The sequence below is a fragment of the Spermophilus citellus genome (genome assembly GCF_964194105.1).
Source record: "Spermophilus citellus genome assembly, chromosome: 18".
In the NCBI taxonomy this organism is placed as follows: Eukaryota; Metazoa; Chordata; class Mammalia; order Rodentia; family Sciuridae; genus Spermophilus; species Spermophilus citellus.
Window position 1 is genome coordinate 20,597,568 of NC_138200.1, and position 24,205 is coordinate 20,621,772.

Genomic DNA, 24,205 nt, shown 5'->3' on the forward strand with positions numbered 1-24,205 from the left:
TGATCTCTGTCAGCTGCTGGAACTTGAACTTGAGCCCGTCTTGCTCCTTGCTGTGTACCCAACATCTCAGCACCATGTGCAGGGCATGTTCTGGGTCTCAAATGCCTCCCTATGGGACGAAGCTGTTTTTTTTTTTTTTTCTTTCGGTCCTTTATTTCTCAGCATCCAAACTACTTGGTTTATTCTTGATGATCTCAAAGATAGAATCCTCTTTGTGTTTATTCATTGATTCTTTTTGGTGCTGGGGATTGAACTTGCGGTCTTGTATATGCTAAGCTAAGCTTGCTCTCTACCAGTGAGCCACACCCTCAGCCTCTGTTTAAAAACAAACAAAAAAATGTCCTCTGTCCTTGATTTCAGAGGAGATGAAAGAGAGAGCATGACATAGTTAGCCACAAGCCAGAGAGCAGGTGGAGTTCTATGTTCCCAAGGTCACTGGGGGCCGTCCCTACTGAGTCCCTGTTCATGACACGGTAAGAAGCTGTGGGGAAACTAGCTGAGACCCCCCCCCACAGTGGCTCCATAAGATAAAATGAACGCTTTAAGCTGGGCATGTTGGTGCACACCTGTAATCCCAGCAGGTTGGGAGGATCCCAAGTTCAAAGACAGCCTCAGCAACTTAGCAAGGCCGTCAGCAACATAGCAGGACCCTAAGTAAACTATAAAAAGGGATGGAGATATGGGTAAATGGTTAAGCACCTCTGAGGTCAATCCCTGGTACCAGACAAACAGACAAAACCAAAAACCAAAACAAAACAAAACAAAACAAAAACCAACCAAACAAACAAACCCCCCAAAACCTCAAAACAAAACTCTAGCAGAGAGTCTCAGGCTCTTCAGAGTTTAAATGTGTTTGCCAACAATTTTGATACCATAAAGTTATAGGACAACCAATGATTTGGCTAGTCATTTAGAATTCATTACAAAGAGATTTAATTTGTACAAAAAGAAATGGTATTACTCCTGGCTTTCAAGAGCTTTGGGATATAACGGATGAAATGGAACAACAATGAAACATGTTTCAGGAAAAACTTGGGACTTACGCTACTGATAACCATGCCAAGTGGCAGACACTTTGTTTTGTGGCCATGTTCTTGGATATTCCCATAGGGCTCAACATTTTAGATATTGAATTAAATATATGAGTGATATTTGATATTTTTCATAATCAGATGTATCAGAGAGGAAAATAGGGTCACTCTGGATACATCAAATAGGAAGCCTGTTAACAGAAGTGATGTGACTCTCCCAAAACCATCAGAGTATGAAGGTCAGGGATATGGCTGTGGTTCTCAGGCACTCACTGGCTTTCAGGGACATGGGACTTGGCTGAAACCACCGTAATAACTACAGTTGCCTCCAGATCATGGCTGGGAACTTTAAAGGCTGCTGCAAAAAAATCCCTTCTGTAGCACATGGCTTCACCTCCTCAGAGGCTTCTGTCTTCCATCTGCTGGGAAAGGTCCTCTCCTTGGTATATTCCAAGAGGTTCTAGAAAGTGTCATTTCCAGGTTCTTAGCCCCTGTGATATGAGGGATAACGTAGAAGAGGCAATGAGGTGAATGAATCTCAGAGTCCAAAGAGCCGCAGGACCTCCATGATGATCCGGTGTGCGTTTTGTCGCAGAGAATGCAGTGAACCCCAGTCATCTTCAGTCTCACAGTGACAAAGGGCCCAGGGCAGCCAGTGTCAACACTGCTGAAACACCATGGAGACCAGAGTCCAGGGGGAGGGCGTGTGACCCCTCTGAATTGGCAGAGGAAGAGCAGAGTCTAGGTCTCTTGGCTTCGGTCTTAACCTTTTTCCTTGTCCCCAAGAGCCTTCCTGTCATGATAGTGGGAAAAGAGTCAGCAGTCACAGCAAGACAAGCAAAAATGGGGATAAGAACCAGGTCTGAACAGAGATGGCCAGCACACGTGAAGGTGGCCTTGTGAACCCTTATGGCAACTGGGGAGTTCCAGAGACACCGCTCCCTGGTTGCCTTGGGCTCCTCTTCTCGGGTCAGGCAGGGAAAGGGCATTTTGGAGGCAGAGTCTCTAGTCACCTACTACAACTGGTAAGCTGCTTTATCATCTTGTGCCCCAGTTTTAAAAAAAAGTCGTGCCAAATTTACATCGTTATCAACATGGGCATCAGCTTTGCTGTAAAAGTTAATGTTTGAGTCTCGTATAGTACAAACTGAATTCTAGACAGACATGCCCCTTTCACCCCGTGGCTTTATCCTGTGCTCCTCTCCTGGCTCTAGAACCCCCCTCAGCCCCCATAGGAGAGAGTCCTCCAGTGTGAGACTACCGAGGGCATGGGGTCACAAGATGACCTAGGATTGGACCTGAGCCTCCCTCCATCAAGGTTTGCAGCAGCCCTGGACTAAGGCTGTGCCTGTGACTTTTCAGGAGAGTGGTTGTATTGGTCAGAGCTCCAGAAAAAACAGAATCAAATGTATGTGGAAGTGGCTCGTGTGATTATGGGGGCTGACGAGTCCAAAACCTGCCGAGTCCATGTCTCAGTTTGAGCCAGGAGGAGCTGATGCTCTAGCCTGAAGGCTGTGACAGGAGAATTCTCTCACCCAGAGAATAGTCAACCTTTTGTTCTATTCAGGCCTCCGACTGATGGGATTAGGCCCTCCCACATTAGGGAGGGTGGTCTGCTTTACTCAATCTACTAATATATGTTCCTCTTACCCAGAAACACCCTCATAGGCACACCCAGAATAATGCTTAACCAACTATCTGGGCACCCTGTGGCCCAGTCAAATTGGCACTTAAAATTAACGATTGCAACGCTGTTTAGAGCAGGAATTAGACAGGTGAAGAGTTTTCTCTGGATGGCCACTGAGTTTTTCCTTCTTTCCTTCTTTCTTTCTGTACTGGGGATTGAACCCAGATAATTTACCATGGAGCTGCATCCCCAGACCTTTTATTCTGAGACAAGATTTCACTAAGTTGCAGAGGCTGACCTTGAACTTGCCCTCCTCCTTCCTCAGGCTCCCGTGTTGCTGGTATTCTATGCATGCACCACTGCTCCTGGGTGGGTTTTTTTCTTTGACTGAGTTCTATGGCCTCATCCCTGTCATGAGATGAAGGTGGTGAGGTCTATTAAATGACATCCATTTTTCTAAAACAGCCCTCGCCTGACTTGGTGAGCGGTGGTAGCTGCTTCAGAGGGGTGTTTGTAAATCTCTACTCTGTTCAGGTGGATCAAACCTGGTCTATACCTTGGTCTGGGTGAGGGATCATAAGTTGAAGATCAGTTCTGATCCTGAAGACAGTTGCTCTGCAAACTCTGATGGATTTCCCTTCTCAGGTCCAAAAGCAAAACTCTCCTGACCTTGACCAAGTCCTGGGCTGTACCTCTTCCCACCCCACTTAGGTCTGGCTCCCATCTGCAGCTCTGCAGTGGGAGCCAAACACTGTGTACTAGCTGAACCTCACAAACACAGGGAAAGGAACGAGCTTGGGGTCCAGCTTGACCGTCTGACTCAAGAAACTAATTACCGTCATTCCTCAGTATCCTTGGGGGATTGGTTCCAGGACCCCCCACAGGTACCCAATCTGTGGATGTTCAAGTCCCTTATATATAATGGTGCATTATTTGCATATAACGTACACAGTCTTCCTGTATACGTTAAGTAATTTCTAGATTACTTATAATACCTTTTACAATATAAATGCTACATGAGTAGTTATTATACGTTATTGCTTAGGGAATAGTGACAAGAAAAAAAAAGGCTGTGTGTGTTCAGTGCAGATGCAACTCTTTTCTTTGAATACAGCATTTTTGGTCTGAGTTTGGTTGACTTTACGGATGCAAAACTTTCAGAGGCAGAGTACCAAGTGTACCTGAGGGATATATATCAATAAACACAGCATAATCAAACAGATCTATTTCCCTCCCTCCGTCTTTCTGTCCCTCATTCTCTCTCTCTCTTTCTGTCTTTCCCCAGCAAGGGGAAAGGATGTTTCTTTCAACCTCAACTGATAGGATTTCGGCCACACACAGAGCTGGATTTTAATTCTCTCCTCGTACTTCATAATAGCAGCTGGTTGGGAAAGAAAACATCTTCCATTTAGATAAATATGCAAAAAAGGGTCAAAATTAATAACCAGAAAGATACACTCATTTTATTATAATATTTCTGAAGCAAAACAAAGTACAGGCTTCATAAAAACCAGGTCTATGTGGCAGAAATGTGGAAAAGACCAGCAAGGGTGGTGGGGGGGAGGGGGGCGGAAAGGCCTTCAGGGGCCAGCGAGGCAGGGTGTGGGCTGATTCCTGGGGTTGGGGCTGGACGTGGACACCCACCTTACTGGTTTTTCATGAATGGCTCCGTCACTGGCCTCACAGGGGGGATCTAGTCTGAAAAATTGCCTGAGCTGAGCCTTCCCAGGTACAACCAGACCTTGGTACCACTGTGGCTCAATCCCACCTTCCAGGGAAGGTGGAATGAGGGCCCACAAGTTTGCTGTTGCTTAGAAGGTTCCTGAAGCTCATGACTTCCTGCATGTCCAGCCACCCCTTGGCCACGACTCTCCACTGCTGGTTTCTGCCAACATGTCTCAGGTCCATCCTCTGCCTAGGCCACCTCACTGACATTCACAAGTGTCCGCTATATACCACGTCTTTGAGCAGCAACGTATCTGTCTCGATTCATTTGAATCCAACAACAACCCAATGAAAACAGTGAAGCATGAAGGGGGTCTGGTGTCAGCAGGCTGGAGAGAGCTGAGCCCCAAATCCAAGCCTTTGGGCTCTGATGAGAGGTGACCATCTACTGGGTTAGGGGCAGAGGCTTCACATGAACTTAAATAATAATTAGAAACCAGGGAAATCTCAACATGGCATTAAAACTTTGCAGTATAGTTGAGATGATTGTCTTTTAAAAATGGCTACTTCAAATGCACAGGATAACGGTGACCGTCATAGGACAATGACATGATTTATGGAAATGTGACTCCAAGATGCTTGTTCTCAGGGATGTGTCCAGGGATGCCCTCCTCCGGCTAGCAGGTGCTTGAGGAACACCTTGGCCTTCCAGTGCTGTTCGTGTGCTTCCATAACCCTGCGTCCTCTTGGGGAGGTAAGTGGGAAACTGCTGCTCCTGTCACATGGGACATAGTTGCACACCCTGGACACACTGCTGCCTTTGCTTGCCGATGGCGTGTGCACACACTCGGGGTAACTAGTAAGCTGGTTGAGTGTGTGGTGGGGGGAAGCCCTCAGGCCAGGCCAGTGCAGACTTATCATTTAGAAAAAGCCCTCAGAGTTGAGATCCTGTGCTTATCTGTAAGGGAGAACTTTGGGGGTATCAGCTGGCTTTCCATTTCCATAGCATATATCTGAGATAATCAACTTAGAAAGAGAAAAGGTGGCTTTTTGGAGAGCAATTGCCCAGTCTGCGAATGCCACCCCAGGAGGGAGAGCTGCTCTCTGCCTTCTCTTCCATTCACTGTTGCGGCCAATGAAGGCTGTTTTTACTATTAAAGAGAGGGGGGGGGCTTATTTTGGCTCACTGTATTCGATATTGCAGTCCACAACTGGGGGGACCTATGACTTAGGCCTCTGGCAGGGGTGCAGCACACAGGGGCAGCAGCACATGGTTGAGCAAAGTGTTCACATCATGGATGGGAAGTGAGAAAGGGAAAGATGCAAAGATCAGGGTCCCACATTCCCTTTAAAGACTGTTATGGTTTGGATGCGAGGTGTCCCCCAAAAAGTTCATGTGTGAGACAATGTGAGGTTTGAAGGAGAAATAATTGGGTTATGGCCTTAACCTAATCAGTGAATTACTCTCAGATGGATTAACTGAGTGGTAATTGGAGGCAGGTGGGGTGTGGCTGGAAGAAGTGGTTTATTGGGGGCGTGGCTATGAGGTATCTATTTTGTATCTGGAGGGTGGAGTCTCTCTCCCTGCTTCCTGATCATTATGTGAGCTGCTCCCTTCCACCACCCTCTCCTGCCAAGATGTTCAGCCTCACCTCAAGCCCTGCGGAATGGAGCCAGCCTTCTATGGACTAAAACCTCTGAAACTGTGAGTCCCTGAATAAACCTTTTCTCCTCTACAGTTGTGCTGGTTGGGTCCTTTAGTCACAGCTGCAAAAAAGCTGACGACTACAAAGCCACACCCCTCAATGACTAGAAGACCTCTTAAAATTTCCACTCCCTCATCAGGTAGTATCACTCTATAGAGAAAAAGCTTCCAGGCCTTTGGATGATACTTAAGATCCAAGCCAGGGATTAAGTAAGTCATCATCCCCCTCCTCAGAGGGAGAACTATCTGCACCAACACTTCTGATGGAAGAAGAAGACCATCAACATGAGCAAGAGAAACCAAAACCAGAGGCTTCCAGAGCATGGAAGTCACAGGGAAGAGGAGGTGGGAGAGCCTTGGTGCTGGTCCCTGGAAAATTGGACTCTGGGTCTTCCTGGGCTCAGATGAGCATCAGGGGGTGTTTGTAGATATCGGGCTGCAGTAGTCTCTCCTTTGGGGAGAGGTGCTGGAAGGAACTTGTATGCTTCTTCTAGGGCAGATATGGCTGATTCTCTTACAGGGGAATGCATGGGCCTACAGGGTGTGGCCATCTCCAGCTCAGCAGAAAGCCTTCAAGGGCTGATAGTAAGTGAGCTGGAACCATGAGGGGACCCTTGGTTGAGACGACAGGAGGCCCTTGAGCACTGAGGCCACAGAGCTCAGCCTGGCTAGTGGAATGAGTGATCTCAGGAAGACTTGTCCACACCGAGACGAGGAAGACCGTGGGGGTGGGAGGTGGTAGGAATTAAACTTTAGAGATTCAAGTGTTCGATGCCTGTCACTTTGGTGAGGGGTCAGAATCGGCTGCTGGAGGACTGCTCTGGGCTAAAGTCAAGTTTAGAGATCCTCAACACATAGGTTGGTCATACCTTGCAAGGAGTGATATATTATTTGCATTCAGCAGATGAGGAAACCAAACCCCAGCGATGTTAAGTAACCTGCAGTGATGTTAGGAATCAGACTGGGGTCTGGGTGATTCCTAATCTGCTCTCCTTACCCGCTGGACCACTGGTGTACCGACAGTGCCGCTGCCCACTTGGAACAGGTCACACTGTTCCCCACCGTGAGTCCTCAGCCTTTGTTAACTCTTTTTGCTTTATCTAGGGGCTGCTTATGACCAGCAAGAAAACACAGTGGATATGATGGGGAGGGCTCTTTTGAAGGTTAATTGAAGGTGTCAAATTGGATCGGATGGAGAGGTACCTAGATAGCTGGTAAAGGGCTATTTCTGAGTATGTCTTTGGAGAAGATTGTCATGTGAGTTGGTGAACAGAGAGGGGAAGGCCTACCCTCAGTGTGTGTGGCACCATTTAGCTGACTGGTGGTCCAGACAGAACAAAAAAGGCAAAAGAAGGGCAGATTTGCTCTCTCTGTCCTGGATCTGGGATACCCTTCTAATCCTGCCCTTGGCCATTAGAATTCCACGTTCTCCAGTCTTCAGCCTTGGACTAGGGGTGACATCATTGGTTTCTCTGCTTCTGAGGCTTTTGGATTTGGACTGAGCCATGCTACCAGCAAACTTGGGTCTCCAGACTACAGGCAGCCTATTGTGGAACTTCTAAGCCTCCAAAGTTGTATAAACCAATTTTCCTAGTAAATCCACTCATCTATCTATCTATCTATCCATCCATCCACCCACCCACCCACCTGTCTATCCACTCGTCTACCTGCCTACCTACGTACCTATCACCATCTTACCCTGTTTGTTCTGTCCCTGGAGAACCCTGATTAATATAGCTTCCTTGGCCTACAGCAGTGAATCCATAAGTGCCATCCTAGGTCCTTAACTCAGCATCACTTGGAAGCCATGAGAAATGCAAATTCTTAGACTTCACCCCAAAATCTACTGAATGGGGCACTCTAGGGGTGAGGCTTTAACAAGCCCTCCAGGTGACAATTTGAAAATCATCAACCAACTAGAATCCCAAATTGCCCTCCGCCCTCTCCCAGCTGTCTGCAGCGCCCTCTTCTGTCTGCACTGGCAGTTTGGCTCCAGGCAGGGGCAGGTGGAAGAGGCTTGCTGTGCGGGGGGGGGGGGTGGGTGGGGGGTGGGGGGGGTGGGGGTGGGGGTGGGGGTGGGGGTGGGGGCTCTGCAGCTGGGCAGCCATGGGGGGGGGGAGTGTCAATTGCACAACGGCCTGGCAAGTGGCTGTGGGTCAATTCGAGAGCTGTCGCAGGGTCGATAACACTGCCACTGAGCAAATGTGATGCTCAATTTCCTTGGCTCTGGTCAGTGGCCAGTGTGGGAAATGAGCGCAAGAAAATAGGACACTCTCTGTCTTGTTCCTTTCTTTCTCCTGTCACAGAGATCCCAAGCCAAGGAAAAGAGTCAGGCTTGATTGTGGTGGTCAGAGATCCCCCCTGTCACCAGAGAGTATAGCTGCTTAGTCATTTAGGGTGCTGAAGACATTTATCTTGCAGGGGTGAGTGGGGAGCTCCAAATTAAAAGTGGAATTCTTAAATTTTTTTTTTTTTTTGATACTGGGGATTGAACCCAAAGGCCTTAACCACTGAACCACATCCTCAGTGCTTTTTATTTATTTAATTTGAGACAGGATCTTACTAAGTTGCTTAGGGCCTCTCTAAGTTTTAGTCAGCTTTTCTGTTGCTGTGACAAAAAGACCTGACAAGAACGATCTTAAGGAAGAAAAAGTTCTCTAGGGGGGTTATGGTTACGGAGGTCTCAGTCCATAGATGGTGAACTGCATAGCTCTGGGCCTGAGGTGATGGTAGAGGGGTGTGGTGGAGGAAAATAGCACAGGATATTCCAGGAGAGAGAGAGAGAGAGAGAGAGAGAGAGAGAGAGAGAGAGAGACACCCACCTCCTTTGGCCACACCCTACCTGCCTAGAGTCCCATCTGGTTAATCCCAATCAGTGGATTAATACACTAACTATGTCCAACTTCTCATAAACCAGCCATCTCACCTCTAAACTTTCTTTCATTTTCTCAAACATGAGTTTTGGGGGGACACTTTATGTCTAAGCCATAGCAATTTGTTAAGGCTGGCCTTGAACTTGAGAATTCTCCCTGAGTCATCGGGATTATAGGTGTGTGCCACTGTGCCTGGCTGGAATTCTTTGAGAGCTACATAAAAGTTGCAAAGATAATACTGAATGTTGCCAGGTACCCCTGACCTAGTTTCCCTAATATGGGCCACTCCCATTGCCAGGATACATTTATCAAAACTAAGAAACCACATTTACATATTATTGTTACTCAACTTCTGACTTCATCATCTGTTTTTCCATGAATGCCCTTGTTTTGTCCCAGAATCTAGTTCAAGACACCACACCAATTGTAGACATCATCACTCCTGAGACTGCCCTGGTCTGTGATGGTTTCTTGTGTTTTTCAAGTTATGTTTGATAAAATCAGGAAGTAAACCTAGAACAATCGGATATTTTTTCCCAAAAGGCAGTGTATGCTTGTGTTGAATTTTCTTATTTTTACACATTATCTCCTGCAGGCTGAGCATCCCTAATCCAAAAATCTGAAATCTGAAAGGGTCCCAAATCCAAAACCTTTTGAATGCATCATGACATCACATGTGGAAAATTCCGCATGATGAAAACTTTTAATCTTATTTTTAAAAGTTGCCTTTAGGCCATGTGCCTACTGTGTATAGGAAACACAAACACTTTGTGTTTAGACTTGGGTATTATCCCCCAAATGTCTCTTTATTTATATGCAAATATTCCAAAATTCAAAAAAAGAATCTGAGGCCCCAAACACATCTGGTTGTAAGCATTTTGGGTAAGGGACACACAATATGATTGTCAGATACTCCTGGGTAGCACTGCATCATCCCACATAACATCTGGGAGATGCTATTTTACATCAAGGGTATAGGATGCCACCCACACGGAGGTTGGTCAATAAAGGCTTTGTAATGACAACGAAAATATTTTAAAAAACATATACTCTATGTGTGTCAGACCAAACCCATCTGTGAGCCCTGCCCAGCCATGTGACTTTGGGCCCTGTGGGGCCATTAGACATTTAAGACAATGCATTTGGTTAGATCAACTCCCTCCACCATGCGGTGCTGGGAATGGAACCCAGGGTCTTCCTTGTTCATGCTAGGCAAGTATTCTACTGGACAGTGCATTTGAAAAGAAGCCAACCATTCGTTTTTGTGTACTTTTGTTTTGATCCACTACTATTTACTGTTTAATCACATTGCTTGATCTGTAACCTTTTCCCACGGAGTTGCCGGCTTTATCTGACCTGATAACCCTTGATCAGGAAAACTCTGCAGAGATTCTTTCCCCCAGACACTTGGACTGAGCAAGTGTCTACCAGGTTTGCAATGAACTTCAATCCCAAAGGGCAGGAGTCTATTTGGAAAACGATCCTGTCTACAACTGACTTACTTGACATATCTTTCCTATGTATATATGTGAAGACACCACAGAGAACCTCCACGTCATATCTATTCACAAGGCCGGGAACTTAATTAGAAGAAGATATACTCCCTGTTTGCATAAATACGTCAAAATTGACTCTCTAGTCCTGTATAGCTAAAAAGAACAAATTAAAAAAAAAATCATAAAACAAATAAAAGACCCTGGATTTAAGAAAGGAAAATATCCACGAAATGTTAGTGACAAGTTTTCAAAGCAGACAGTCGGCTCTTCCTGGCAAGAGTTGGCACGAACATGTCCAGCACACCAGCCCCCTGTCACAAAGGTGTTAGGAACGTGACCTTGGCAGATCTTTCAACCATTGTCCTGCTGTCCCTTTTACAGATCAGGACACAGAAACACAGGGAGATTAAATCACTTGCTCAAGAGCATGTAGCAATCTCTGTCCCCAAGCATCTGGGTTAGGACCCTGCATTCCTGTCTCTTGCTACAGTGGGGATGTTTGCTGTTGCTAAGAGGCAGTAATGGATCCTCCCAGGAGAACATGTGAGTGTCATTTGGGGGAAAGTAGAGGATTTAAGGGATTTCTAAGTTTTTGTCTCTGTTGCTCCCAGGTTTAACGGCATGATACCCAGGTGGAGTTCCAGAAATTTGGATTTCTGTCTTTGGGGTCAACAGGATCAACCAAAGGGCAGAGAAAAACACCAAACTCTGTTTCCACAAACAACTAGCCTCTAGAGTCATCCCTATCAGTTGGTTTCTGTTTCCTATTGTGATTTCTTGGGGCCAAGGCCAGGGACAAACTTTGTACTTGTAGTCACATGACACATCCCGGCAGAGCCCTGCAGCTTTTTGAAAACCTCTGGCTGCTCTAGGGGACAGAGATGCTCATGCCTGCGGGATTTAGTCTGAAGCCTGGTTGGTTGTATGATGCTCTGTGTGGCTTGGGGAGCTTCACAGTTGTCACATTCCTAGGCCTTGTGGCACGCTTTAGAACTGTTCCAGTTGTTTTTCCCACCTTATCTACATAAACAACATAACTTTGTCAGAAAATTGAAAATGTGCACTTTGTCCCATCAGCTAAAATGGGCTGTCAGATAAGGCTTTTTTTTTTTTTCCTCCTCCAATCGCATCCGATGAATGATGTAAATGGTTTTTGGCTTTGGAGTTTCTCTCTCTCTCTCTCTCTCTCTCTCTCTCTCTCTCTCTCTCTTTTTAAAGCCAGGCACTAGAGTAAATGATCAGAGTGGTAACATTTTTAACCTTATCTATCATACTGAAACATTTTTTCTGCCTCCAATAAAACATGTCAGAGTCGATTAAGGACATTTTTCAATGAGGTATAATTCACAGATTTTAGTAGTGAATCCAAGAGCACTGAAGTATTAAAGAGGCTGTGAATACTTAATTACGGATATGTTGCCGTTCTACCTTTGCTTGAATTCCCTTAACGCTTTGGAGCTCTATTCTGAAAATGCGCGTTGTGTCTGATGGCGGGGGTCGAAGGAGTAGCAGGTACGATGGCCGGGGATGTGTCACATTGTATCTGGTGACAGGGCTGTGAAAGATACGGCAGCTCAGTACGTTTGGCGGTGCTTATCTGGTACATGAGTGCACATTACTTCCCAAAGCCTGGGATCACTTTGGACAGTATCATTAAATGCCACGTCATTACCTGTTATAGAGCAGTGCTTTAGCTTCAAGGGCCTCTTGGGACACGTGCAACAGTCGGAAGAATGATGGGCAAAGATGGAGCCGGCATTAAATTTTCAATGGAAGCAGTATTGGCTTTGACTTTTCAGAAGCCTTATCTGTTAGATGGTGTTTGTCACTGGGCCGCGGAGCTGTGGATGTTCGTCAGTTGGAAGTTGCAGGCAGTTGAACGATATGGACAGGTGAAGGCTCCGTGGGGACCAGCCCGGCTCGCGGAGAGCTGGAGGGGGTAAATTGAAGGTTTATTTATCCCATTCGCTGTCAAGGTCAGCTTGCTAGAGAGCTGTCCTATGGATGCTTACAAATGCCAAAATCCTGGCAAATTGTCGGAAAGAGCCTCCAAATCACTGACCTTTGTACAGTTCCTATCAACGTGCCCGTGTCTCTGAACGGGGTCCTTAGAGGGAGTTAAATGGTTGGTAAAATGAGGCTTATGCTGTTGCTGTAATGTCAGCGGAGCTGCTATGTATTTTTTACTTTTGTGTTTTCAGCAACGAGGATGAAGTCAAAGATGTGACTGGTGAAAGAAGGGGAGGGGGCGAAGGTGCAGAATAATTATGCTGGTGTGGGGTTTTGGCAAAAGGAGTTGGATCTGAATTTCTACATTTGAACGTATTTCAAGCCTGAAGTCTGAGATGTTTCCATCTCTCTCCATTGTTAAGTTCCTGTTGGAAAGAGGCATTCCTCGGTTCTTTTTGTCATTTCCCCTTCCTCACCCAGGGCCCCGGATGTAGCCAAGGGTCTCACAGGGCTGGCTGTTCTGATGGATGTGTTCTCTTACAGCGACAATAGCTGACTTTGCCATGACAGCTAATTTAAGGATGCAGGACAGAGCCAATCATATGGCCTTCCGCTCCTTTTGTTGAGGGTGGGAATTTGCTAAGCCACGATGCAGTGACAGTTACACAATGTGGAGGTCATTGCCCAGCAATTGAGGAACACTGCACTCTGGAATATTATACATCCATTAAAAAGAACCTACTGGCCTGTACCTTTTGACTTGGAGAGATATCTGTGAGATCCTAGGGAAGAAAAGTGTGTGAATGCTGTGAGCAGGTATTGCAAAAGAATAAAACCACCTTCCACCGGGGTTGCCAGATCTAATACAGAATACTCAATGAATTGAATTTGAATTTCAGACAAAGAAGAAATAATCTAAAAATAAGTTTGAAAAATCATTTGTTGTTTATCTGAAATTCAAATTCAACTGGATGCCCTGTATTTTTACTTCTGATATCTGGCACCTCTTTCCCTTTCCCCAAGTGTTCAATATTCTGTGCACGTGATGTATACATGTGTCTGTGTGGATATACACGTATTTGTACGTGGTTAGTGAGGCAGGGAGAAAATAAAGGAGGCATCCCAGATAATTAGAAGAAGATTTGCTGGAAGAGGCTGTATAGGGATTGATAGATTGTGTGGGTGGAGGAAGCAGGTGGAATGAGGGGGAGGAAGAAGAAAACCAAAAAAAAAAAACAACAACAACAAAAAACAAAAGGAGAAGTCCACCCTTGGCAGGTCACTTATTCCCTTGTTGACTCCACAAAAAAATTTTTCCAGATTTCCTGTGTCAGGGTTGGGTGTGAAGGATCCCGGGGAGATGTGGCTGGGGGCCCTGGCTCTCGGGAGTTCCCCTTCCAGTGGGGAAGGCTGACAGACAAGCAGGTCACTGCAGGGCGTCTCCTCGTGGGGGCTGCTGGGGGCCTGTGGGGCTCAGGGCTGGCAAAGGGCATCTCTGCTGGACAATCAGTGGTCTTCCCGTGTCACTGGTTTAGAGTAAAAACCTAAAGGGTTGCTTCTCACAGGCCTGGTTTTTACTCTCTGGGGAATTCCTCTCGGTCTAACTTTCTTCTTCTCACCCAGGAGCTTGGGAATGATGAAGACAGCCTTGCAGTGGGCACCGGGGGACTTGGTGGAGGGTCGGCGGGGGCTAGCCTTGGCAAAACTGTGTTCTTTCCGTTGAACACGGAAGGAAGATGCTGAGGAGTTGTGTGCATCCACAATTTACAAGGCCATTTCAAAACCCCCCTTCTTATTTCCAAATTCAATTAAAGAGCCGTTAATACGTCCCAGGTTTGTTGTAATGAGCCCATAACTGAAACTGACATCATTATCAATCCCAACAAAACACAAACGCTTCATCTTTTGCTTCCTCGGGGAAACACCCAACTTCCCCGAGTCCCAGCCTGTCCCTGGCCGGGAAGATGCTGGAAGGCCTGTCTGCCTGCCTGTCTCTTTCTTTGCAAATCCAAAGGGCTCTGCAGAGGGCTTTTTCTTCCTGCCCCTTCCTGCTCCCTTTGGCCAAAGGAGGTTTTTGGCAATTGCCATTCTAGAATGTTCCTTTTAGGGCCAACTTCCCTTTGCAAATTCCTTTTTAGGAATTCCTTTCAGGAAACCTGGTGAATGGGAATTTTCTGTGTGGTGATGGGACCCAAATCTCTTATTGGCCTGAGTATCAGCTTCTCATAATGCAAACTTTGCAAGGCTCTGACATCCACCCTTCTGGAATGAGGAAGAAACAGGCCAAGAAGAAGAGGGAGGAGGATCATGGGGTAAAGGGGAACAGAGGGAATGAGAGTCAAAAGATACAGTATGTCACTGTATGTCCAACCTCCGCAAAGCTGGTGGGAGCTCCAAGACCTGTGTTTGAAACTTTTACAGAGCAGCTGAAAAGTGGTTCACAGACTCTTCACTCAAAAGGTCTCCCTGTGAGCTCACCCACAGGTAACCCAGAAACTTCTACTCCTAAGCCACAGGGTGACCCCTGTCTCTGCCTCCTGGGTCTTGGTTAAAAGGTGGCTTCTCTTATTGTGTGCCTCTCTGACTCCGGGACCCCCTCCCTTCTTTATAGGACCTAGATGTTTGAGTCATGCTGAACCCTCTGTGTGCACTGGAAATCCAGCCCTTAGCGCTCACCGGGATTGGGGAGTAGGCCGGTTCTGATGAGGTTATGAGACTGAAGCGGGCCGCGGAGGGCTGGCATTTCCTACATGGAGTAGGGCTGAGGCAGTGGCTGGGGAGCACACGTCGGCCCTGACTGATGAGTGCGGAGGCTCTCTTTAGGAAATCTGATGGCCTCTTTCCAAAACTCATTTTCTAAAAAGGATCCAATCTCTGGATCCCTGGATGCAAGACCTCTCCTGCGAGGCTGGGGCAGAGCCTACTTCAGCACTTCTGACAGAGTGACTACAAATTTCCTGTCATCCCTTCCATCAACTGCCCGGTCCTGGTGTCTCAGCGACCCAGCTGGGTGCGAGTCTGGAGACCTTGATTGCAGCTCACCATCTCAAAGTGGAAAATGACCAGAGATTTCTCGCAGAGTTCATCAGCTTTGCCCTGGCCGATTTCCAGCAATCTGAGCTACATTTCTCAGGCTGCTTCAGAAACTCCTTGAGAGGCTGTGGAGCCATGCATTCTGGTGACCTGTGCCCAGTCCACACAGAGGCCAAGTGTGCCCCCCTTCTCTCTCCTTTCCCTCCTTGCCCTTGGAGGGCATTGCCATGTCTTCTGACACTCACTTACAAACCAGGTAGTAGTTAGCTGTTGAGGGTTTCCTGGGAGCAGACGTGGTCCCAGCATTGGTAGATGCTGAACAAAATAGCTAAAGCATTGGTTTTCACGGAGGTGATATAATTTAGGAGAGCGGATGATGCACATGTGCACAAATACATAAGATCGTTTCAGGGAGCAGGAAGTGCTGCAGTGAAAATCCCTTAAGGGGAACATCAACTCTATGTAGGTCTTTGAGTCCAAAGTGCAAGTCCAAGGGAACCAATGGAGGGAAGGCCAAAGAAGGAGCATTTCCAACACGGGGGGATTCTGCAGAGGCCCTGTGCAGAGAGGAGCAGGCATGATGGACACTTTGAGAACCCAGAAGCTTGTGGTTGCAGATGAGCTGGGGAGGCCTGGAGAGCTGGGTGTGCAGGCCCTGGTACCTGGAGCTCCTTGTCCGATTTCACTCTCAGCCTCATCGCTCACGGAAGCCCAAAGACAGCCGCTTTCTCTTGTCCTACGCAGGCCTGTGCTGCTCTGTTGCCTGGAGTGCTTCTCCCTCTTCTTTGCCTCTTGATATTTTGCTCATCTGAAATGTCCCCTCTTCCATGAAGTCTTCTCAATCTTCCCAGCAAGGGCTCCTTCTGTCTCCCATGCGTCTCATCGGACATAGCGTCCTGATGGCACATCTCCATGGTTTTGCATGGTGTTCCTGGGCCCCAGGGCCATGTGGTATTTCTCTTTGTAGTTGCACAGTTCCTGCTGCATGGTCTGTGCTCAGGAGTCCTCCTCCCAGCCAGCAGGCACCTGGTTCAGGAATGAGGTTAGGAGGGTACCCGCAGGAGACAGAGGCGAGAGCGAGGAGGCTTCCTAAAGCCCTTGCAGGCCTTTGGAAGAGCCCTGTGTTAGGGACCCCAATGGAAGCAGTTAGGTGTCTATCCCACTTATTTTTAGCTTTGGGTGAACTGCAGGGTAAGGGATGGCTCAGACTGGCGAGAGAACACTGGAGACAGGAACATTATCCCTAGCTGTGGACACAGCATCTTTGAAGACTAACCCGATCAGGGCTGTGGTATAAAATCTTCATAAGAAGAGCCCACGATGAGGTGCATCTTTATCCCCATGGGCAATAGAAATGGATTCATCCCCTGGAGCAGGAGTTGCTGGTGAACACAGCATCTTACAAATTAATGCTGTATGGAGCCCTCTGTCCTCACCAACACACACCCGATCCTTGGAGCAGATTCTGGCCTGTGGCACATGGTCTCACCATTGTGGCATTTATTCTACCCGAACCACTTGAGCATGTGGCCTGCTCTGACTACCCCAGCCTGCTGAGAATCACAAGGCAGCCAGCTCAGCAACTCTTGGTTTCTGAGATTACTGCGTCCTTCTGGTATCTACCTGCCTCTGCTGGCTGTGAGGGTCAGCCTTCTCCCCTGTGCACTTCCACGCATTGAGTCAGTGTCCTCTGGTCAGGATGGATGTGTCAACAGGAACCCTCCTGCTAACTTGTCTTACTACTGTCCAGAGTTCATTTCTCCCTTGAAAGGCAAGGTGACTTTGGCTTCCTTCCCACTCTCCTATTTTTTCCTGGCAGGAGAAGGGTTAAATCAAATGACAGAACATATTGTGGTTGCAACCATAGGCCCTGAACTCAGCTTCAATCAGCATCTAACACACCGTTCTTCAAGGTGTCCCTTCAGGGTGCCCATCAGCCCAGGATAAGGTGGGGGAGTGGGGAGTCATCTCAGTTCCAGGAGGAGGAGGAGGGTGATGGCGCTATGTCTTCTCTCTCTCCTGGTGCCTGACTCCCCATGTGGGTTGACCATCAGGACTGGGTCCAGTGTGCTCCAGCCAGTTCCAAAACACAGAGCCCAGCATGCAGCCTGGTATGAGGAACTGCTGCAAAGACACAGGACTCAATTCTGTGGCTTCTGAGAGATTCTCTGAAGGAGTAGCTGATTTTTCTAAGGGAGGTAAAATCACGACCTTGACCTTGAGGCTGCTCTGTTGTCAACAGAACTGCAAGACCACACTCTGGACTGCCTCGCTGTGTCACACCAACTTGCAAAAACTCCTGAGAATATTTACAGTTGGTCTTTAAACAGCAGTGGGTATGAATAAAAGAGCAATATCTCACATCATTAGTCCATAAATATGCAGTTTAGTTTTATTTGTCAAATAAAATAACCTGAGATTGAACTGCCTGGCTGAAAGACACAGACACACATACACCCATCACCTGCCCTTCCTCATGTCTGCAGCTCCTTGGGAATATTCTTCTTCCAATTCCAAATAAGCCCTTCTCCCTCCTTTTCCTAGCTTTCCTTGGAAGAATCACTTAGGCAGGCTTCTGTTCCTCTGTCTCTTGAGGAATGCCAGCTGGGTACCTAGATTATCATTGAGGTCACTGGCTCTAGCTCCCTGGGGACAGCCGGAGTCCCTTTCCTTATGTATGAGAGTATCATCTCCATTCTGTAAAAGTCTCAGAATATGTCCTGGGCTGGGAGTCATGTGGCTGCTTGTCAGGGACACTTCAGGGGAAGAATGGGCAAGAGTGGCTCTTGTTGCACCCCAACTTGGATTTCATGCCCTCAAAAAGACCAAAGAGGGGGGGGTGTATAAATTGGCAGAAGCCCCGGAAGGTGAGCTGGAAGACAGAGCATATTCTTCCAGGGATATGGGACTTCTAAATGTAGGGCAAAGGCTCAGGGGCAATGCAGGGTGAAGGCCCAGCCCCATGAGCCCCATTGTGTCCCATTTCGTCTAGCTCTGAGGTTGGGAACAAAAGTGTGACTTTTGAAGAGGTTGGGAACAAGAGTGTGGCTTTTGCTGAGTTGAGTTGTCTGTCTGTCCAGGGTTAGGTGTTGCTGTGGATCTGGGAGGTGGGGCTGGGTGGACCTCTGGCTCCTGCTGATCAGCCATGGTTGGGAAGCCCCTCTCCAATGCTGCTTACACTTCACCAGTCTCTGAAGAGGAAGCTTGGCTTGGACTTTACCCGACCTGGGTCCTATTGAGCAGAAGCAGAGCATGTTCCCATCTGAACTTTACTGGTTCTTGGAAATTTATAAAGTGGAGATGTTAAAGACAGTGTAACCAGGAGTCGACACACAACATCACCAACACTGAGCATATAAAATCTGAACTTTACCTGAGAATGTCAGTTCCTCTGCAAAGAGGACCTTGAATTCCCAGGGGACTTTCACCTTGAAAGCCTCCGAGGTGGGGCTCTCTCAGAAAGACCAAGGGAGGTGATGGGGAAGCAAGAGGGTCTCAGGTGAACTCTGTGACCCTTTTATGCTCAACTCCCCCTCCGCCAAACTTAAGCTTTTTCTGGGTCAAGTATTGGAGTTATGATTTTGCTTATAGGTTTAGCTATTGTTTCCCCTTGTACTCTCACGGGAACGATGATAAACTAGAAATGGATTTTAGACTGCCAAGTCACCAGCATCCACTCCAATATCAAGGCTGAAATATATAAATAAGCCATAATTTTCAGTTAACATTACTTTTTCTTATTCTTATTTCCTCAGATGCCACAATTTGTTAAACTGCCCTGTTACACACACACACACACACACACACATGCGCGCACACACACACACACACACACACACACACACACACACATACATACCTACATATAATTTTCAGGTGCTGGAAATTTTTAAGCCATGGGGCACTCTACTACTGGGCTACATCCCTAATCCTTTATGTTTTTTATTTTGAGACAGGGTCTCACTAAGTTGCCCAGGCTGGCTTTGAACTTGCCATCCCCCTGCCTTAGCCTCCTGAGTGGCTGTACTTTACAGATGGGAGTCACTTTGACCCTGCCGTGTTGTTTTTGAGGAGGAAGTTGATGACACGACATTCACAGTCATCATATTTTCCCCATCACAATGCCCTCTCTGGAGAGGCATAAGCTTTGTAAAAAATTATTTTATTTTTTGTTTCATTATTCGTTTATGTTGTTCATATTTATGGGATATGGTGCTATAATTCAATTTGTGTATATAATGTCTCCTGAGCAAATCATGGAAGTTAGCATTTCCATCTCCTTAAACATTCTTTTATAACTTTTTTTTTTTTTTTTTTTTTTTTTTGGTATCAGGGTCAGTTAACCACCGAGCCACATACCTAGTCCTTTCTTTCTATTTATTTATTTATTTAGAGACAGAGTTTCACTAAATTGCTTAGGGCCTTGCCAAGTTGCTGAGGCTGGCTTTGAACTCACGATCCTCCTGCTTCAGCCTCCCAAGCTGCCAGGATTACAGGTGTGTGCCACCATGTCCAGCTCAAACTTTTTGATTAAGGCTTTTGTGTTACCGACTGAGAGAAGGTGAATGGTGAACTGAGGCTTCAACTCTTCTTAGGGATCCAGAAGAATTAAACAAATAGTGGGGAATTAGAACAATTATAAAAGGTGGAAAAAGGAATGTGAATCAGGTTTTCCCAGTGATTTAACTCCTGAGCTGTGTGTATGAAGCATGAACCCTCAGCCGAGCAGGTTTGAAACCGGGAGGTTTTGTAACGCCTGCCTTGAAGTTTGATGAGCGCAGAGCAATTCTGACATGATTTGTCTGGATGGTCTTTGGGACATGGGAGGGGCTGGCTTTTCTATTGCTTATCTCCCATGAAATCTTACCCTTTTGGTGTCCTTGGGAGTTTCGTCTTTTTAAGTGATGGTCATTTTCTTGGTGCCAAGATACTGTTTTTGTACTCGAGCGCTTGTCAGAAATTGTGACATAAGACAGAAACTTACACTACTTGCCATGAACAGAAAGGAATGTGTCTTGTTAGCAGCACAGGCAGGATACACAGCCCAGGCCGTCCGCTTTTATTGCTTTTGCACAGGAGAGGAAAATATCATCTGGCTCAACGACGCTGTATCCTTGAAGAAAGAGGCAGGGTTTAACCCAAAGCATCAGAACAATGTGTTTCTGATGGCTGGCCCCTGCCGACCTCCAGACGTGGACGGTTGGGGAGCGTGCTCAGACTCTTGGGGTGGTGTCTGGGCAGCGGAACATCTGCCTGCAGGTGGGGTAGACCCCCTGAAGCACTTTGCTTAGTCATGGGAAACATTCCAGGTGTGGGATCCAGAGCCAACAGTCTTCCAAGGTACAGACATGTCCCCAGTGTGGCCTCGCTCAAGGAAGCCACTTTCACGGCCAGGTCTACACCTGTTGAGTTCCTTCTTCCTGACTTACATGGGCCTTGTACATAGGAGGCATTCGAGGAATGGAGGCTATCAGTCTTGGTCAGAAAACTAGTTGTACTAAAAAGATCGGGTCATCATCTCATCATTTCTCCACAGATACCACAGAGAACATTTTCCCTCAAACGGCTTAGATTGAGCTCAGCTGTAGCACAGTGGGTTTGCCTGTTGTGAAATGAGCTAAATAAAAGTCCCATGAAAAGTACCTTAAAAGACAGCTCTTGACAATAAGTAAAAGTTCAGTAAAAGGTTTGAAACTAAACTCCCCTTATCTGGGTTTGTCATCTATAAAGTCCCGGAGGGGCGAGAGGAGCTCTCCCTCACCTCCACTGACAGTCCCTTTCCTGGGTGTAGGAGTGAGGGGTCCTAGCTGGCCCCTCTTTACCTACAGGTCACAAGTCTGGTCTGACATCTGCCGAAAGAACAGAAGGGTCAACTCCCCAGAGGAGGGAGGAGCTGCACCTTTGAAGGAGAAATTTAAAACATTTCTAAACTTCTCCTGGGAGAAAAAGTTCTAAATGAGGAAAAAGAGTCTCCGCTATTTCAAGGTCTTGGATTCATTCCCTTTCTGGCATTGGGGAGCAGCTGTGCAAATTTTTTCCTCCAGAAATGGAGGAAGACTGATTTAGCAGGTTTGCAAAGAGCCCACTTGTGATGCACCTTCAATCCTGCTTTAAGGTAAAGCTCCTTGTCCTAACTGGAAAGCAGAGAAGGATCTGAGCATCAGGAATGTTTGTCCTACCCTATGTCACAATGTCCTACTGGATGTACGACCAGGGGGGCAAATCATTTAGGAAGGAGACCGAAGTAAACTATGGGGACCTAAATCTCTGCCACCTTTGTAAGGATCCCCGGGGGTCTTTTTCAGTTTCTGTTAACCTGCAGTATGAATGTCCCTGGTAACCATACAATTAACTTTTTTTTTTTAGGGGCACATGGAGAATCCTTGAAGCTGGATGGATCTTTGTTTTGCATCTCCCACTAATATCTTGAGAGCTTGGTAATAAAAGATGCTCAATAGATCTGATTGAATATTAGATCCACATTTCATTGACCACTCTCCTTCCAGCCCCACACCAGACATGCAAAGGTAGGATAGGAAATGTTCTGATGGTCAAGTTTTAAATACACAAAGCATAAGTCTTTGTGAGAATACCAGTATTCTTTTCTCATGGTTTCTAAACAAGCTTCCCATGATGATCGCATTGCTATCCATGCCTTAGACTAGATTTTGAACCCACTGGCCACTGCTGGGGGAAATTCTGTGTCCCACAGGTTGGACATGTAGCCAACAGTACACACAGGCCTGGGGCCATGACAGCTATGGGGGCATAGGGAGGAGGGAGACTCAGTGGGAAGGTAGGTATGAACCACTATAAAACTTTGTCCAGGGTCCCCAGGGCAGGTCTGGAAAGAGAGGTGGAAGGAGCCGGAGGAGAGGTCAAGGGTGGGAACAGCATGTGACTGTGGCAGAGAGAGGGAAGGGGGGACTCTTCATTTTGGAAAGAAAAATGATACGGTGCAGGGTGAGGCGAAGTCCATGGAGGAAGAGTGACAAGGAAAATCTGTTTGATGACTCAATTCCAGGATGAAAGCCCCAGCCTCCTGGACCCCTCACTCCTACGACCAAGGCTGTGGACTTTTGTGCTTCAGTCAATTAAATCTGGATGCGGGAAGCTTCAAAGGAAAACCATTCTAGTAAAAAATTTAACAAGCTCTGCCAGCTCTGGGTCGACTTAGGGGATGTATGTGAAGTCACAACAACACAAGACCCCATCCCCCAAGGGTAAATAATTCCAGATCTTGGTGCAGATGTGTGTGGATTTAGGACAGTTTTGTTTCTAAAGAGACACCTTATCATCGCAGAGAGCCTCTCTTGAAGAGGGGGAGACTCAGGTGAATTAGGATGGGCCAGGAAGGAAGGAAAGGCCTTCCTTGGAGGGTTGGCATGGCCTTGGATGGAGTGCCACGGCTAAATTATGGGGCACATGGATGCCACCCGGTGCGTCCCTCTCTGGGGTTTTCCTTAAGGTCACCTTCACTATGACAGCTGATGGCATCACATGGGACCGACTTAGGACAGAACTTCTTGGATATCAAGTAGTGTCACCTCTCAGATGATCCTGAGCTGATTTTAGTTAAGAACAAAGCGATCAAACAAAACCATCAAATAATAATAATACTAATACCAGAAGAATGCCCAGTGCCTTGACTGGATTCCTAAGGACTGCGTCTGCTCATGCCATCACGACCCGGTACCATCCCAGTTGTTCCCTTTTTTTGTTCCAGAGACAAGCAAAAAAAAAAAAAAAAAAAATTCAGGAACTGCCTATCCTCCCGATAATACAAATGCACCTGTAAATAAATATATCAATGTCCACACACAATGCATATTTATGCAGAATCCATACTCTTGGCGATTCTTTAGTTACCAAGAAAATGTCCTTTTGAGCTTAAGAAATAACACTGCTAATTCAGTCTTGGGGTTTGGGGTAAAGTTGGACTATCTACAAATCAAAAGGTGAGGCTAATTAAGTGGCATTCATTGGGGATTTGGAAATAAAGAGATTTCTCGTGGGAAGGTAATTATATCTCCATTGACCCTTACATGGTCCCCCCACCACCCCACCCCCCAGTGGTGGGAGCTCTCTGCCTCACCGTGTGACATCTCCTTTCGGGATGAGCTGCCCGTCACCTTGCAAAGGCCCCCTCTCCACGGATGCGTTTTCTAATCAGTTCACATGATTGAGCTCCCACCAAGTGATGCTTTACTTAATTCCTCTCCGCCTGTAGGGTGTGAGGCTTGGAGGGCCTCTCGTCAAAACTTTGGAGTGCTCTGTCAGTTTGAAAAGAACATGACCTTTAAATTGTATCAGTATGTTTGCTGGTGCATAAGGGAAAGGAAAAGGTTCGTCCTAATGGAAAACCACTCAGAGACCAAGGAGTAATTCAGAGGGAACCAGCCCAGCAAGGTAATTTGTTTATATATAATTTGCTAAGTGGGGTGAGAATGAGGACCACTTACCTACTGGACGTGAAAGGCCTGAGAGGTGAGGTTCAGGGACACATGTATCTTGTCTTAGGGTATTTTTCTTTCCTTGCGTCTCTCTTCTGAGCTACAGATCTTGCCACGCTGTTATTACAATGGGTAAAAATCACATATTTCTGTTATTGCAATAAAGGATCGACTGTAAGCAAAAATCTCCTTCTATTCAGCAGCCAGCTCTGGAGTTGAATTGTCACCTCCTCCAGAGGAATTAGCCAGGGCTCTTGAGACGGCGTGACCAAAGGAGGAAGGTGAGGACTAGTTTCAAAAAAGTTTACTGAAAACAGCTTTTGAAAGAGCAAGACATATATTTGCACTTGATTTTGAAAGTTTTATTAGAAC

General features: G+C 46.7%; 1 protein-coding gene across 17 annotated transcripts in view; it reads left to right on the forward strand.

The window, feature by feature from the left end:
• Positions 1-24,205, forward strand: part of LOC308637471 (uncharacterized protein) — a 160,780-nt gene that overhangs the window by 63,311 nt on the left and 73,264 nt on the right. For 6 of the 17 annotated variants that reach the window (XR_014019604.1, XR_014019606.1, XR_014019607.1 and 3 more), the window contains 3 exons: positions 4,973-5,077; positions 5,962-6,028; positions 21,747-21,907. The exons of 1 other annotated variant lie outside the window; for it this stretch is intronic. Coding sequence is in view for 2 of the 16 variants with exons in the window: in XM_081273839.1 (XP_081129965.1) it covers positions 4,973-5,077; positions 11,009-11,014 (111 nt within the window). In the remaining 14 variants the exon portion in view is untranslated. Of the gene's footprint in view, positions 1-4,972; positions 5,078-5,891; positions 6,029-11,008; positions 11,548-21,746; positions 22,138-22,404; positions 23,594-24,205 lie in introns of those variants that run through there. 10 more of the 17 variants (XR_014019605.1, XR_014019608.1, XR_014019611.1 and 7 more) reach the window with 7 other exon arrangements.